Source organism: Carassius carassius, chromosome 29 (genome assembly GCF_963082965.1).
Source record: "Carassius carassius chromosome 29, fCarCar2.1, whole genome shotgun sequence".
In the NCBI taxonomy this organism is placed as follows: domain Eukaryota; kingdom Metazoa; phylum Chordata; class Actinopteri; order Cypriniformes; family Cyprinidae; genus Carassius; species Carassius carassius.
Genome location: NC_081783.1, coordinates 20,054,596 through 20,072,229, shown reverse-complemented (window position 1 = coordinate 20,072,229; position 17,634 = coordinate 20,054,596). Strand labels below are relative to the sequence as shown.

Here is a 17,634-nt window from a genome sequence, read left to right as displayed (position 1 = left end):
AATAACATACTATAATAATAACTTTACCATCCTCAGAAAATGTGAAAATCTAGTTTGTTTAATATTTTTGTAATAAAAGCATCACTTTGAGGGATAGTTCACCCAAGAATGAAAATTCCATCATTTACTTATCCTCAAGTCATTTCAAATCTGTATGACTGTTTCTTCTGCAGAACACAAAGGAAGATATTGTGAATGTTGGTAAACAGTTGATGGTCCACATTGACTTTATATGGACAAAAAAATACAATGGAACTCAATGGGAACTGAACCTGTTTGATTATCAACAAATGACATGAGGGTGAGTAAATGATGGAATATTTATTTTTTGGTGAACTATGTTTTAATTGAGTGTTAAATGACCTAACGCACAGAGTTTCCTATGACATTTAAAATTAAAAAGAGAAAAGGCTACAAAAACATCTTTCAGAGTTACTACAGATAAAAATGTAGTCACTCCCTCTGTTGAAAAGCCACAGATTATAGTGAGCGTGTCTTCCAGCAAACAGCTCCAGCACAATCCCATCATTCCCTCTGTTTGAACTGTGAAAGATTTCGGTTTGAGTTTAATCACAGGCCTAATCTGTAATCTCCTGCGAATTAAAAAACAAATACAGTTTGACTGACAATTTAGTGCTTTAGTAGGCTAAACTAGAAATTAGACTGTTAGAAAAGACAAAACATTGTAAATTGACAGATATCCCAGATTTTGAGAATAGCCCAAAAATATCTAAAGCAAATCTCACAAAATCTGTCAAGAACATGTCCAGGTCATATTTCAACCCCAAATTATATTTTGCCTAAAGGAAAACGATAAAGCCACACAACACAAAAACTGCATTAGTTCCATAACATTTGTCATTTGAAATCAAACCTTTATTATCATGAACACAGTAGAGGGGATGCAAAACATACTCTCCATTGTATCTTCTCATTTCATTCAGGTGTTTGCCTCAATATTCACGTAAAGCCACATTTAAGAATTTATTTTGTGCACTTTTAAACACAATAATCTGCATACAACATGTCTCAATACATAAGGTCTTTACGAGCAGTTTTTTTGCTTCATAGTTGGTACAAATGCAATGGCAGTTCCTTTAAGTCTTTGTCATTTTTAGATCCTTCATTTGACAGGAAGATTTTAATACAGAAATATGTTTGCTCTCTGATAGTACGATATGAAAATTGTTCCTGTGAAAAGACTGAATAAGATACAGATATTTGTCTCTTTCCTTCTCATGACTGTCCTCTTGATGCAAACTATCTTTCTGACTTAACCACGATCTGGCAGTGTGTTTATTGGGAGGGATGTGTCCAATATGGGTGATATTCTTGCCATCTGGAAGCACTTCTCTAAAGTCAAGTTACTTAGAACTGAACAAGGCTGATGTCATAAATTTGTCATGTAATCTGGGCAATTAATTTTTTTTTTATGTATTCTGGGTGCAAGTTGCCTTTTGAAACATTTTCTAAAAACAGCCAGTGAGAATTTTCATCCTTGGCTGTAATACCACAAAATACTGGTCTGAGATCAGCAACAAAGGCCAAATGAATCACCAGGACTCAATTACTCAGAAGTTCCAAGTGTAGTCTTTGATAATCTCCTAAATCATATTTTTGTGAATATGACAGCCAAATCCAAAATTGGAATTCTTAGATCAGAAACACTCTATGCAAGTAAAGAAATCCAGATTTGAAGGCTTGAACGATGCATTTCAATTGTGCAGTTCCAAACAAACTCTCAAGAAGGCAACAGGCACTGCGTTATGTATTCCACAATGCTGGTTTCACTAGAAGCATTTGCGTCCACATACTTGCATGGAGTATGTTTCTGGCATTACTCAAAGATAATTTACACTGATTATTTGATTTATACTTAATATGGTGCAGTTCACCACTTACAAAAGAGGAAGAAAGAATATTTCCAACTGAACCTTTTGTTTGAATAAACAGTAGGCAAAATAAATATATGGTGCATTCGCAAAATAATGCAGTCCAACAAATTTCACAACAATCTTCCAAGATAAAATATAAGGCCTAGGCTTGTCAGGGATGTGCTCTAAAGCAAGATATTAGTGGTTCATAACAAATAGAAAATTCTGCATGTATTAATATGTATAAAATGTAAGAAAATTTGGGTATAAATTGTGATGCTTGCATAGTCGAAAATTACAGATGAGTGACAAATTGTGTGGTTTGGCTATCATTGGGATCAGTTTTACAGGGTGCTACAGTAACGTGGTGACATCGTTGTTGTGTAAACATGCCCCAATTGTGCTATTATGTTTTTGGACCAGACCGATCTCTGTGGTTAACAGTCAGCTGATACGCCAATATAAAAACTAACATCAAAAGCCAAACTTGACACGCCAACATACAGGTAAAAAAAAAGCCAAACTGCCGCACTTCTATTGCCATCAACTCTCATTCTACAGCTGGAAAGTTATCATAGACAAAATTAAATGAGAATCCTTTGGATAGTCCGGTGAAAAATTACTGCATAAGTTTTTGAGCTTCTTAGTCCCAGCATCTATTGTTAGGGGTTAGTGGAGTGTCTGTTCACTTTGTTCCTTCAATCTGTTAGAGCAGCATGACTAAACTAAACATGAAAACAGGTGAAATTTCATAACACTTTATCTCAGTTATTAGAGCAAGAGGTAGGGATTCACATTTACCCAAAAAAACTAAATGCAGGTATAGTAGGTTAGAAACCACGGTGCGCATATACTGTATGCACAAAAAATAAATACATACTACAGACTATATATACATTGGGAATTAAAGAACCTTTAGAAAATAGCTACTGTATGTCTGAATGCATAATTCCAGTACGTTTATAGGGAGACTTGGCAAGACAAACCGGTTAAGACATAACAGTTCTGACATGTTAGGATGCTAACTGTGTGTACGTTCACGGCACTTACTATTATTCTTGTGTGCCAGCACACAATCAGTTTTTAGATGCCAGAAAGTCATAGCTACTTTAAGTACAATTCTATGCTCGCACTCTACAATCCCTTAAGAGGGTGCCGGAAGGAAAAATTCAAAAGTTCAGAGGTACATTTCCATTGTCTATGTCTGGTGTCCGTGTCCGAAACAGCTGTGTTAGTGAGAAGACGGTTGAAATGAGAACAGTACACTGCTTGGCTAAGAGCCTGACACCTTCGCCCTCTCTCGTCGTCTCTACAGCACCTACAAATTCCTTATACAGGTCCACAATCTCTTCAAGCTTCCTCAGGGCCTCATCTGCATCAATATCCCCATGACAGCCTCCGCAGTCCGAACAAGGAACTCGCATGCAGGTTGATGTAAGTTGCACTAGAGCTCCAAAGCTGTTTCCTAGGGACAGAAGAGCATCGTCAGGTGCCCATCCAACCCGTGTGGCTCTCTGACATCCTGACGCCAATTTCCGTGCCTCCGCCTGAACCAGGCATCTCTCGGTCTCTGAAAACAAATTCCCATTTACATTGCCATTTTCGCATTCCCCCTTGTGGGATGGAGGGTATACTGCAGAAGGCCCTTTTTTCAAAACCATAAGTAGTTCATCAATATCTCGCTGCAAACAAGCATAGCCATCTTTAAGCCCTGCACCTTTCTGACCAGTAACATAACGGTGGCCTTGCAAAAAATTTAGCGGATTATTCATTGGTCTAAAGTCTAGATGCAGAGATTCCAGAGCTCTGGGAGGGACCAGGAGTGGACTGAGTTCTGATGAGGAAGATAGGGGACGAGGGGAATCTCTGAGTAGGGAGAGAACATTTGGTGAGGGACCAGAGAGGGTTGCAGGGGAGGGAACCGGGGTGGGTTGTGGTGGTTTACTTATGCGGTTTCGACGGGAAAACTCGTAAACAGTCAGATTATCATCAAAGCTGCAGTTGTCCTCTGTATCTCCACTGAAACAGTTAGCATAGACTGTGTGGCAGCCACATGCATCACGATGGGAAGGACTTGATGAGGATAGAGAGGACGCATTGTCAAGTTGAATCTCTGAAGGGTAACCTTTGTGTGACTGAGGCTGTTTGGACTTGCAGGTCCCAAAATGCCTGTGCAACTCGGTAGCTTCTGTGGAAGATTTCTGCCTCAGGTCAGGATGGTTTGACAATGTTGGAGGTTTCCCGTTAGTGTCTTTAACAGGAGTTGAGGTCACTTCCTCAGGTCCATCTTTTAGCTTCACAATGACTACTTCAGCATCTTTCTCTTTCCAGTCAATCAAAGATGGCACTGAAGTGGCCTTGGGAGATACCTTCTTGGAATCATGATTCACACCTGTTGCAATGGTTGCTATATTGCCAGTTGATGAAATAGTGTTGCTGAGTGCTACCGTCCCCAAGATCTCTTGGGAGCGGGTTAGGTACCAGGGCATATCTTGAATTTTTCCCCGCAAGGCTGTGGCAGACAGACGTCCCGATAAGCCTGTCCTGCTGGGGAAGCTAGTCCCAGTTTGATCTTCAGGAACAATATTTATAGAGTGAACTGATGGAGAAGGTAAGGGAGATGGAGATGGGGTAGGAGTGGTTGAAGCACTTGTAGGTTTGACTGTAGAGCTTTCAGCCTTTAGTTCAGTTCTTAAGTTCTCGTGGCTTAAAGAAATACCCTTACTTAGTGTAGAGAGTGAGGAGGTACTGGTACCATTTCTCTGAGACCAGGGGTGTAGAGAAAGACCATTGGGGGGAACTTTTGTCTTTTCCTCAGGCTTTTGTGACTGAGCATCAACTGCCTTCAAGGATGTTTGTAAACCATTGAATGATGGCTTGGGAGGTATTGGGGGCTTTGTGTTCCTCTGGGGAACTTTATTTTCTGACTTTCTGATTTTAAGAGCGTTTGATGACTGTTGTTGTAAAGGACTCTTGCTGTCTGATGTTTTTTTCCCAAAATCAGTTGTTCTGTTGGCATTTGTTGGCTCTTTCTGATTTGGCTTGATATCTTGACTATCAGGTCTCCCAAGATCCAGATTATTTGGAGTAGTCTCTTTATCTAGACTGTCTGAAACCTGGTCAGTTATTCCATTTTGTGATCTCGGACCATTTTGAACAGACACTGGGTCTACTAAGGTTTGCTGGGGAAAGGTAGCTTGGCGTACAGCTGTTATTAATGAGGAAGACAATGGTGGTCCAGGCCCTTTGACTGGTTTAAACTCCATGGTGTCTGGCTCCATCTCTAGAAGCTGCGATGATAGTTGTGAATTTCGACCAGGGATGTCTCCATTGCAGTGCTGGGCTTTCTGTCCGGTGGAGTGGTCAGTAGAGAAAGATTTAGGTTCCACAGGTGTAAGTTTAGGGAGAAAAGTCACTGGAGGCTGATGGACCTCCAATTCAGGGTTTTTAGTCTCAGCGATTGCAGGGGTCAAATGGTTGACAAGAGAAGGTCTCTTTTTGAGGGTCTCTGGTGTGGTGCTGTCCTTCTCTTTGCTGTCTTTGGATTCTGGTGCTTTCTTCTTGTCCTCACTAACCTTAATGTCACTAAAAGATGGTTGTTTGTTCTCAGAATCTGAGCTTTTCTCTGCAAAAGAGTAAGAGGTAAGAGAGATGTGTACATATGCTGAAAAAAATCAAAAACATTTGAAAATAATATTCCAGGTTCAAAACGTTACATGCAACAGTGTTTGTTTTTAAATATTTATTTTTGGCTTTTTTTTCCTTTTATTAGGATAGGACCGTATATACTGATAAATTTACATTTCTGCTTTTAAACCCTCAAAGTGCACAGCCATGTTTGCTTTATTTCAAGTGCTTTACTGTAATAGTAATTGTAGCTAGTTTTTTGGGGGTCCTGTCGAAAAAAGTTTCTCTGGTAATGGGACTTTATGCTATTAATGTTTTCGATAGAGCTTAACTTTTATTGAACCTGGAACTTTCTTTTACGGAATGCACAAATGTTTTGTGGTAAAAATAGATGGTTCACTGACCTGTGAGGCCTTGCTCTGTGATGGGAGGGGTAAATCGATCTTGGGCATCAAAAAATTCATCCTCAGAATCTGAAAAACTGTCTCTTGTGTCCTTTGCTTTTTTAGGAACATTTGAGGACATAGCTCTCATCAGCACAGATTGTGCTATTAACTTTGAAGATGGCCCCTGTTGTTTAGTTTCATTTATCTTTTTCTTTGGGAAGCTTTTTCCCTCTTGTCTACATTCTGTATGGTTGTGAATCCGGGTGAAGAGTGCCTGAAAGTTCGCTCCTGCTAATTTAGCATTTATGCTGTTAGGGGTACAAGAGGTTAGAACAGCCTCAAATTCTGCTGACATGGCAGAGATCCGACCGTCTTTTCCACTGTCTCCTCCTCCATCATCCTCACTCAAAGCATCGTCGTTGGCCACAGGTGGGCTTGGCAAGCTGTCAGACATTTGAGAGAGCTCAGAAAAGCACAGAACTGAGTGATTATTGTAGGTCAGGTCCGAAGGTCGTCTGAGTTTGTTTGAACTGCCGCTCTTATCCAAAAGTTCTGGCACCTCCAGGAGGTAAGGGTGGTGGACATCCAGACTCGAGGCACCAGAACTTGGTTTCTCTTCCAGAGACACATCCAAATGGCCAAGCCCACCAATGGCTGTCTTAATACTCTCCTCCAGTGCATTTAGTGAGTTACTAGACAAACTGGAGAAGCTGCTATTTACTCGAGGGTCCGTGTACCAACCTGTCTCCAAAAGGGAATCCATTATCATGGCATAATCCTCATCTCCAACAGATTCTCCCTTGCTCACCTCATCTCCTTCGTCTTCTAAAAAGGGATGCGTTACAATCACTCTAACCTTTTCTGCCTCTGCTTCACTTTTCCCCTCAGCTTCCTCTCCTTCTTCTGTGCCATCATTTGTATGAGTAGACATAGTGTCCTCTGACAGGGTGTCTAGCAGTCCCTCCATGGCATAGTCATCCTCTGAACTGTCTTCTGATTCGCTCCCACACCGATAAACATACCCTGCACAAAACACATTAAACATAACTTATGTAGCATTTAGTATAATATAATGTACAAGTGACTTATTTCATAAGTGATTTAATGCACTTAAAAATGCAACTAATAACAAATCTTACAAAAAGGCATTTTATAAAATCTCAACACAACATACATTGTAACAGAGTAATCAATATGTCCCATAGTAGTACCGTGATATTCTTGGAAGAACTATGTATACACCAAGGTACATAATTTTCAGTATATTTCAAAGTACCATAGTCTGGCACGATCACTGTACAATGGTACCACCATAGTACTTTTTAATGCTTTTGCAATGTGCAAAATTTTGTCTCTTGGTTTCTATTTTTGCGGCATTGTGCTGTGTAGCAAATTGTGGGCTGCCTAGTCTTCCGATCAGTGTTATTTTAGTATTGTATATGTAGTAGTATTGTTTTTTTGTTTTTTTTTATTATCTATTTTCAGCTTCCAACAAATTTCAAATTCCATTTAAGTTTGTTGCCAAGGCAACATTTCTGAAAGTTTTTTTCAGTTTAAGTTTTTCATCTAATATTTATAATATTTTGGGGAAGTTGTGGGCTAGTGGTTAGAGAGTATGACTCCTAACCCTAAGGTTGTGGGTTCGAGTCTCGGGCCGGCAATACCACGACTTAGGTGCCCTTGAGCAAGGCACCAAACCCCAAACAGCTCCCTGACAGGTAACTCTAGTGTGACAAGTAACATGTGCTGAGGGTGTGCTAGTGATAAGATCATGTCAGCAATGTGGTCATTCTTGATTGCTTACCTATGCCTGAATGGTGATAGATTCATTTGGTGTTGTTTCCAAACAAAAGAAAATATATCGGCTATCGGCCACTATGTGGTGAAATATATCGGGATGTCCAACATCAGCAAAAATCCATCCCGTATTTATAGTTTATTTTATTACTGCTTTATTTAATATAACAAAAATTATTTTTTACAAATTTAGTTAATAACAACACTTTTCCCTACACAGAGCAACATCAATCACTTGTAGTGTGGGCAGGGTGTTAGGAGAAAAAAAGTTGTTATGCCAAATATGTAATAACACAACCTTCCCTAATCTCCTACCTTCTTCTGCCGGAATGCGTCGCATTTTAGGTCTGGGTCCCCAGCGAAACACATTGATATTGGGGTCAACCAGCAGTTTGCAGTATCCAGCCAGGAGGCAGGCCAGATCTTTAGCTGCTACCGATTCCATTAACAGGGCTATTGGCTGGAAGTTGCAGGATAAAGAGATTGTCAGATGAAGAGAGAAAGAGAAGAAGAGAGAGAAAAAACATATTTCCTTGCCTGGGTGTTTATCCACACCTTGGTGTCCCAAAGGTACAGTTTCAGCAGTGTTTATTTTAATCTGTTGGTAGACGTGTACACACCTGGATGTCCTGCAGGTAAATCTTGAGCATGCTGACTCTGTCGGACTCTGAGAGCACCTCTATTCGGGTGATGTAGTGGAAGTCTATGATGGTGGAGATCATGTTGAGCTGGTGGTTTAGTATTTGGCTGATCCCATATCTCGCTCCCACCAGCAAACTCACCAGTGACTCCCTGTCCTGCAACTGTAACACACACATGTCCTTCAATCTGACTCAGTCTTACCAGGGAAATACATAAACATAAAAAGAATATAAGCAGGATTTTTAAAATGGTCCCATGTGAATCTTATGAGTCAGTTCTTTATAATGAATTGGTCTCTGGCTTTACGTCATTTCAAGGTTTATTTTTATGCCACTGCAAGAGATACTGCTATTTTATCCAAATCTCTCACTCCCTAAAACAGCCATCTTATATAACATGCTTAAATTCATAACCTTAAAAACAAGATATGATTTTTTTTAAAATCCAGCAGAACATTATCTAGAAAAAACAAATGGTTGCCGCCAGACAAGAGAGGAAAATAAACGAAACCATATCTGTGTCCTGCAGATTTTGTTTGTTATTTGTGATGAACGTGGCAGATGGACACAACTCTCTCACCAGCATGGTGGCATTGTAGCTTCTCCCACTGTATGAAATCAGCTCCGCCATCTGAGTCAGATAAGCCAACCGGGCCTGAGACACAGAAATCACCTGAAAAAGTGAGAGAGAGGGAAATGGAAAAGATAAACAAATAGATTTTCATTATGATTGAAGTAACAAAAACAAGAACAGGACAAAGAAATGTGGTCTGACAACTTCTGCAGTGCATAATAGGTTTAAAGTGCACTGTATGCATATTCGTGTCTGGTATAGAAAACACAGTTCTCAACTACTTTTGGTAAAATGTGCAGGATATCATCAGAGCACAAAACATGGAATATTGCATCCCACATTTACAGTGTGACAGATGAACCAGCAGTAATAGAGCACAACAGTTTTTCACCTCAAGGGAAAAGTCCAACCATTTTCACCACAGGAAAACTGATTTTCAATGATAACTTATAAACCTTTATAGACAGATCTGTTGTGAGCTCCGAGGTTGTTGTGATGAGCAAAAAAATGGTCTGCATGATGCAGCCCAACTGAAAGGGATACTACACCCCAAAATATATATATTTTTGTCATTAATCACTTACCCCCATGTTGTTCCAAATCCATAAAAGCTTAGTTCCTCTTCGGAACATAATTTAAGATATTTTGGATGAAAACCAGGAGGCTTGTGACTGTTCCATAAACTGCTAAGTAAATAACACTTTCAATGTCCAGAAAAGTATGAAAGACATCATCAGAATAGTCCATCTGCACATCAGTGATTCAACCGTAACATTATGAAGCGACGCGAATACTTTTTGTACGCGAATAAAACAAAAACAATAACTTTATTCAACAATTTGTCTCCTCTGTGTCTCTACACATCACCGTAGCGCCATTTTGGGGAACATGAGCTGAATGCAGCAAGCTTATGCTCTTCTTAAAATATCTTAAATTGTGTTTCGAAGATGAACAAAGCTTTTACGGGTTTGGAACGACATGGGGGTAAGTGATTAATGACAACATTTTCATTTCTGGGGTGGAGTATCCCTTGAAGTAATAGAGTTTCCCTAAACAAATCAAAATACAAAGAGATCACCTATAAACTAGTATTAATTGAATTAATATTTTAAATATTTTAAAATATATAACTTTCTGTTTATAGGGAGATTTTAAAATCGCTTTCTGAAAAACGACACACACCTTCTGATGTGGTTCTAGCAGTGACTGGATCTTCTTCATGTGGTAGTTGAGAGCTTTCCTTAGGTCTTTCTCTCTCATGTTCCTCAGCAGAGTGGGAGAGATGAAGCTCTCTAAACCAAACTCCTTGCTGACACAGACACGCACATTTATTAAATGACTGTTTTCTAATGTAGCATGAGTATTTTTGAGTGTAGGTGTGCGCTCTTACACAACGCTCTTAACAGATGCTCTCGTCATCTGGCCACAGCTTGCCAGTTTCTCGTGCATGTACAAAGCAGCTAATCTCAGCGCTGTGTTACATTTCATCTCTACAGCATAGCGTTCCTGTAACACATCTCCCACACTCTACACACACATACACACCAGGGTTATATCAGTTAACTAAAACTAAAACCATAAAACATTTTCCTTACTTAAAAAATGAAATGAACATTAACTGAAATTAAACAAATAAAAATATTTCAGCTATTTGCCAAAGCAATATTTCTTGAAATTACTTGATTACTAAAATAACTGAAACTGAAATAATTTATAAATTATAAAATTAACATGAAAATGCAATATCAAAACAAAAACCGATTCATAATACTGATAAGCTGTAATAGTACCTTACTTGCTGTTACTTAATAACACTGATTACACTTTAAAGCTTTGTTTTATTTCTACACGCTTTATTTTTAGTGGTATATAATTCAATTGTGGCACCTGCTGAAAGAGGTACTCAAAGGCCACAGGATCATCCTGCAGGAGGTCAGCTGGGTCTCTTGGAATGAAGCAGACTCTGAACAGACACCTGTAGTCATGTGAATCCTTCTTCTGTACCACCTGAAAGAGCAGCACTTTATTACAAACTCCAGTCGTGTCTGTAGTGAATTGGCTGATTGAAATGAACTGTCCACATTAATCAATACACAAATATGAATCGGACTTCCCAGTGCTACCTGAGAGAAAGAGCCATTTTAGGTGTGCATTGTGTTTGATCAATGCTAACTTGTGCACAATATAGTGTCATGGTACATTTGACTATTTGTCCTGCTACGGTTATTGTTGGTAAAGTTGCTTCTTAATGCTTAGCATTATTCTGAATGTAGCTGAGCTACTGTTACTAACTTGAAAATCTATATAAAGAAGTTAAAAGCATTGCTACTTTTCGTTAGCTAGTGTGTTACCTTTTGTATGAGCTCCTCCTCATGCAGCAGCAGTAGTTTGGTGATGTTATATTGCTGTTCCAGCACCAGTGCGAAATGCTCAATACATCGAATGGACAGCTTGTCTTTCAGAGTCAACACGATATCCTGCACACAGAGACAACTTTACTACACTCTCAAAAATAAAGCTTTCAGAATAGGGTTTGAGCAGCAATGCCATAGAAGAGGTTCAAAAGAGAGCCTTTCAGTTAAACAAGTTAAAAACAGTTTAATGATCCAAAGAACCCTTTCCACTGTAAAGAGCTTTCTGTGTAATGGAAAGGTTTCATGGATCTTAAATCACAGATACTAATAATGAAGCTTTATTTTGTAGTGTATACATCCACGCAAAGTCATTTTGGATTTCAGAAGTTAATGAAACAAAGATAGATGTCTTATAAAATAAAGAAAAAAGGGGTCTTTTTAGGTTAATATCTATATATATATATATATTCATCTTTTCACAAAAATAAATGTAGGATCAAGCAATAACTGATAGATTTCCTGCAGTATCACTAGACCCCACAGTACTGAAGTTAAAGCCAAAGTTGATATAGAGTATAGAAAAGAAAAACAGCAATCTAAAACCTTGACAGTGGTGGTCTTGTGAAATTTGAAGGCTTTGGTCTGGCCGTTCTCCAGGTACACCTTCAAAACGTTGGGCAGGAAGAGAAGAGAGTTTCCCTGGAAGCAGTCAATGAAACATGGATGAAAACAAATATACCAACAACAAATCTATTAGCATGCAATTCTGCTTGTGTTCATGGCTAGATAGTACATAGTGCACATGGCTTTACCTGAGTGTGTCCGTTGACGACCACCTCTTCTGCAAAGCGCACTTTAACGGGGTTTCTTCTCAGGCGAGCTCTCTTCTCTGCTGTTATGAATGAAGACTTAGGATTCTGAAGGCAAAAAAACAAACATTTCTTTATATTCTGAGCTGGACAATGACATTATGGTGATCTTTAGGATTGCCTTATGGCTGAAATTTAAAGGGATAGTTCACCCAAAAATGAAAATTCTGTCATTAATTACTCACCCTCGTGCCGTTCCAAACCCGTAAGACCTTCGTTCAGCATTCAAGACCCAGAAACATTGTTAAAATAGTCCATGTGACATCAGTGGTTCAACCATAATTTTACGAAGCTACAATAATACAGTTGTGTGCAAAGAAAATAAAAATACGACTGTAGTCAACATTTTCTTCTCTTTCATGTCAGTCTTCGATGTGCATTCACAAGAGTACCAGGATGCAAGCATGTGGTGCTGCTGATGCAGGAGCCAGGAAGACTGACACAGAAGAGAAGAAATTGTTTAAGAAATTTTAGTTTTCTTTGCACATAAAAAGTATTCTCACAGCTTAAAATTAATGTTGAACCACTGATGTCACATGGACTATTTTTAATGTCCTTACTACCTTTCTGGGCCTTGAAGGTGTCAGCATGGTTGCTGGTTATGGGGGATCAGAGAGCTCTCGGATTTCATCTAAAATATTTTTATTTGTGTTCTTAAGATTAATAAAGTGTAACGGGAGGAGCCAATGACAGACACAGTGGGTGTGGCGTCAGGCCTCAGAGAGGCTTTTATTAACAGAAAATAAAGTAAAAGAGGGGACAAAAGTGACCAAAGGGGGAGACTGTCCAAAAAAAACAGGGGCTCTGGTGTCCTCGTCGTGCAGCAGGGTTCGTGTGGGTCGGCCAGTGTTCATGGAGGAAGGGTCCAGGTAAGGGGTGGAGACTGGCGGCCGCACGCGCTCCCCTCTCCGGTCCGGGACAAGAGGGGCGGCGGCGGCTTCTTCCGTTGGCCGTGTAAACGGGTGCGGTTCTCGATCCTGATCACGGGTCCGGCAGCTCACGTCTCTGGTGGGAATCCCTCAACGCCCCCTTCCTGGACCCACGAGGACACCAGTGTGCATGCACAGGGATGAGACCGGTCTCTCGAGGAGAGGCGCGTTGGGCTCTTAAACAGCGGCGGTGATGAGGCTCCATTTACATCAGGTGTGCCCCATCACACGCTGCCAGTGCCCCTCCTCTCTCACACACCCACTCCTGTCGGGAGCCTGGTGAAGGGCAGCGATTTAGAACGGGGTGCTGATGATAATCAGGGAGGCGCCAGCTGACTCCTCACAAATGGTCTTATAGGTTTGGAACAACATGAGGGTGATTAATTAATGACAGAATTTTCCTTTTTGGGTGAACTAACCCTCTCAGAAGTTTCATAACTAAAGATTTTTGTTTATCACTGTGAAGCTGCTATATAAAAAATGTGACTCAAATAGACTTGTACTGGTGAAAGAAAATCTGTGGAAAATCAAGAACCATTAATATAAAAACCCCATCGTTTTCAACTGGAAAAGAAAACCAGATTTGATTAAAAACTAATTCTTTATTCCCAACCCTACCACTATCTGACTCAACATCAACAAATTGCAAGAAGACTCTTAAGTACACACCGCCATATTTCTGAGGATTGTCATGGTTACAGATTCCTGGCAATCCCTGATGGCAGAGCACAAAACATGAAAAAAGGGCATTGTTAACAAATCAAGTGGGGCAATATCAATTTAGTAAAGTTATTTTAGCTGTGTCCCTTTATTCTGTGCAGTCACCTAATCATCTGCTCCGCGTTTTCAGGCGAAATATCTTCTATGGCTTTATAGTTCAGTTTTAGGATCTGATCTCCAGGAAAAAGCTGACCGTCTGCTGGGCCTCCTATAGATAAACACACACACACATATATGCAACTATTAAAATGCAACTCTAGTTTCATGCATGCTGAACAGTACCTTCAGTGTAAGTCAGTGTCTGCTTTATATTCTAACAGGCAAAAAGTCTGATCACTGATAAAATGAAGAACAGCCACATGATTTAAGTTATGTGCCAGCTTACTATTTGATTTAGGGGTTTGTTTAAATCACTAACCCTATAAATGAGTAAAAGTTACAGTTACAGCCATGCGATTGTGAAAGTTGCATTTTTAATTCATTATTCATGTCCCATCTGCTGCTTCTGTGGATTGAGTGTCTGAGTCTGTTTGTCTATGCACTGCTCTGTTCTGCCATTTACGTACACTCATTTGTCTTTGAGCCAAACTATACACACACACACACACACACACTCACACACAATATGCCCCAACAACATCCCCTTAGTCCCTGATTGCTCTCTGCCTTGCCAGAACCAACCACCAATGCCTGGCAGATCTCGCTCTCTTCTTCCCCTTTCACATAATTATGTGCTGCAGGGCTGTGAGGTTCTCCCTCCGGTCTTTTATCAGCTGTTTCTGCTGCAAAAATAGAGAAGTCAGCACTGCAGAATGACTGTGTGTGTGTGTAAGAATGCACACATAATAGCTTTGTTGCACGATCCAGTGTGCTGCTGTACACAGCTGCCTTCTAAGGCGACTAGAATGAAACCTTATAAGTGGCTGATTTAGATATGGAACGCTCTGCAAAAGCGGGAAACATTCATTCAGGGATTTATCGCTTGTGATTCATGAGCAGACTCGCTAGAGGACATTAAAAACGATTTCCGCAGAGTCTGTGTAACTAGAGCAACGTTGTTGACATGCAATCTCACGCAATCTTGCCTTCCTATGTTCTTGTATTGTTATTTTTTTATTCTTTATTATGTTAATCTCCTAATGTGAAGACAGTTATTTGTACAAATCTGGTACGCCATTGATTCAACGAATGACAGCATCAACTCACAACTGATTCAGACAGAGCTTGATGTTGGCGTGTTGCTAAGAAAAAAATTCTGTACCGTAATATAAAAGTTTATAGGGTTGCTGATATTACTTGCTACTAAAACAGTTCAGGTCTTTGTATTGAACTTGGAATCAGTTATAAACTGGAATCTTAGGAAAGCTTCGATCTTGCCAACTTGATTATTGTGACTTCATTTCCAAAACAGTAATGACTTCAGTTAAAGGTAAAAAAAACCTACATACATTTCTGCTAAATATGACAATTTATTATACATTTTGTTAACTGGTGCTCTCTATTTGTTCTTATTCTATTTGCAATATTTTATATAAGAATATAAAGGTATTTATGTAGTATTTTTAGTCAGTACAATGTATCTTTCAATTAATATGTATATTCAGCAAGATGCATTAAATTAATGCAGTAATATTTTTATATTGTCATAGTTTCATCTAAAAAAAAATTCCACACAAAAATATGAAGCAGCACAACTGTTTCAACATTAATATTAAAAAGAATGTTTCTTGAGGAGCAAATCAGTATATTAGAATGATTTTTTTTAAGGATCATGTGAGACTGGTGTGATGATGATGAAAATTCAGCTAAAAAAATTAGCTTGTGTCAGTGTGTGTTTTTGTGTGAGAGACAGATATTGAGTGTGAAGGAGCTTGTGCACCTGCATCATAATGAATTAAATAAATGCCAGAGGAGCAGGTGGCCTCCTCACACACACCAGCTCAAGTGTCATGTCCTTTCTCACAGTTTCACCATCTCTGTCAAAGCAGCACAGAGGGTGGAAATTCAGTCTGATGCAGAGATTTCTAGACACAAGCATCCAGAGGAGAAGCTTATAAATCAGAGTACTTTTCTCAGGATAAACATCTGAGAAGCAGGACGGTGCTTTCAGACGTCTCCATTTAATCTTACTGGTGTCTCTGAGAAATATAAGAGATCTTAACAGGGTGTTGTTATTTTCCTCTGGACACATTTTCTCGAGCACAGCCAGGAGAGTATCCAAACCCGGCTTAATTTAGATCATCTGTGTTCTTAAATCTGTGTTTAAAAACAACCTGCTCTAGCGCATCCCCTAAGCCAAACTCCATGTGAAGTGTGTGTGTGTGTGTGTGTGTACCTGGAGTGACGTCCCTGACCAGCAGGGGGTGCTGTGACGAGAGAGTGAACCCATGGGAGTCCAGGACAGCATCTCTGATCACCTCCACTGTCACCTTCACAGGGAAGTTCTGCTGGCCCGAATCCCCAGAGCGCGACCTCCTGCCTCCTAAAATACGCTCCCTTTCAGAGACAGAGCAAGCACAGAATCAAACTTTTGATCAATTTAATGCCGCCTTGATGAATAAACGTATTAAAAATCTTACTGATCCCAAACTTTTGAACAGTAGTGTACATTTTATTTTTGAATATTTATATTTTGCATTATAAAATGGATATTTCAGGTCCTAGATTCTGATTGGTTGAGCTGCGTTCAAAGCTGTTTTGAATTACACTACTAACATACACATTTGTTTACTTCTGTGTGTTGTTCAGCAACCACTTTGTAGAAACACCAACTGTTTATTTGCTCTGTTTTAATCTGTGAAACCTTGCTATGTATATGGAATTAGCATTTTATAAAAGCAATAAGCCCCATGAAGTGTGGTTTACAGGCAAATTATAACTGGGTTACGGGGGTTTTAGGCACTCCACATTGCGTCGTGGCTAACAACGCCCCTAAGCACCACGGCTTCATGGGGTTTATTGCTTTAATTTTTTAACACTTGTGTTGTGCAAAAAATCGCTTACTTAATTTGGTGTAACTGGTCAAAAATTACAGACTTTGTTTAAAAATCTCTCATTACCCTATATTATCACCAAATGTGGGATTCAATCTTTTAGTCAACTTGTTTTTTTTTTTAGTCAGCACTGGTTTTGTATTTCTTTTTGGAACTGATTTATAGTAGGCCTCATGATCTGAGCTTATGCACATCTGTAACAACAGTTTTTGAGTGAAAAATCAATCGTTTTGTCAATACTCACTCCAAAATTGAAGTGCTTAAGCTCAAAGCGGTGAGGCCTATGATCAGTCAGTTCCAGAAAGAAATATAAAACCTGTGCTAATTGAAAATAAACAATAGGGGGAAACCTAACCTATATTTAAAAAATAAAAATAATATAATCACAGAAAGTACAAAAACTATCCTCCAATGTGATAACACTAACTAGCATTTTCTGGAACAGAAAATCCTAAAATAATTAACTACAGTGCTAATTAAATTTTCTCTAAAAATATCACATTCAAACCACATGAAATGACGTCACTGTATGCCGACAGACTCTAAAACACATGGCGATGATAATTGCCTGATGAACGTGTGGTTGCACGGCAGGAGACGACTGTGTTTTTACCAGCGGGTGAAAGACAAATGAACTACAAGCCTACAGCAGATGGAATAACGAGAAAATCTCGAAAGCAGTTCTCATGAGAAAACAAGGAATTATTTGCCATCTAAACATTTATGTAGATACAGATATTAAGTGAAGTGTTTTCTGAAGAAAAAGAGCCCACAAACAACATCTCTAAGTACACCACTCTAAACAAATGCTGGATCTTGCGAGCTTCACAAAGCTGGAATTTATGGTAGGGCCCATCTGGAAACCAAGGC

At 39.4% G+C, this 17,634-nt stretch overlaps 1 protein-coding gene across 1 annotated transcript in view; it reads right to left on the bottom strand.

Annotated features, from left to right (window-relative positions):
- Positions 1 to 1,687: 1,687 nt before the first annotated feature.
- Positions 1,688 to 17,634, bottom strand: part of LOC132109848 (uncharacterized) — a 36,471-nt gene continuing 20,524 nt past the window's right edge. Inside the window, exons 4-17 of the mRNA XM_059516233.1 lie at positions 16,107 to 16,267; positions 13,877 to 13,979; positions 13,721 to 13,766; positions 12,066 to 12,170; positions 11,857 to 11,952; positions 11,251 to 11,376; positions 10,787 to 10,906; positions 10,290 to 10,426; positions 10,082 to 10,208; positions 8,906 to 8,998; positions 8,305 to 8,487; positions 8,000 to 8,144; positions 5,906 to 6,910; positions 1,688 to 5,499 (exon numbers count right to left, since the gene is read on the bottom strand). Coding sequence (XP_059372216.1) covers positions 3,044 to 5,499; positions 5,906 to 6,910; positions 8,000 to 8,144; positions 8,305 to 8,487; positions 8,906 to 8,998; positions 10,082 to 10,208; positions 10,290 to 10,426; positions 10,787 to 10,906; positions 11,251 to 11,376; positions 11,857 to 11,952; positions 12,066 to 12,170; positions 13,721 to 13,766; positions 13,877 to 13,979; positions 16,107 to 16,267 — 4,903 coding nt within the window. The 3' untranslated portion in view covers positions 1,688 to 3,043. The remainder of the gene's footprint in view (positions 5,500 to 5,905; positions 6,911 to 7,999; positions 8,145 to 8,304; positions 8,488 to 8,905; positions 8,999 to 10,081; positions 10,209 to 10,289; positions 10,427 to 10,786; positions 10,907 to 11,250; positions 11,377 to 11,856; positions 11,953 to 12,065; positions 12,171 to 13,720; positions 13,767 to 13,876; positions 13,980 to 16,106; positions 16,268 to 17,634) is intronic.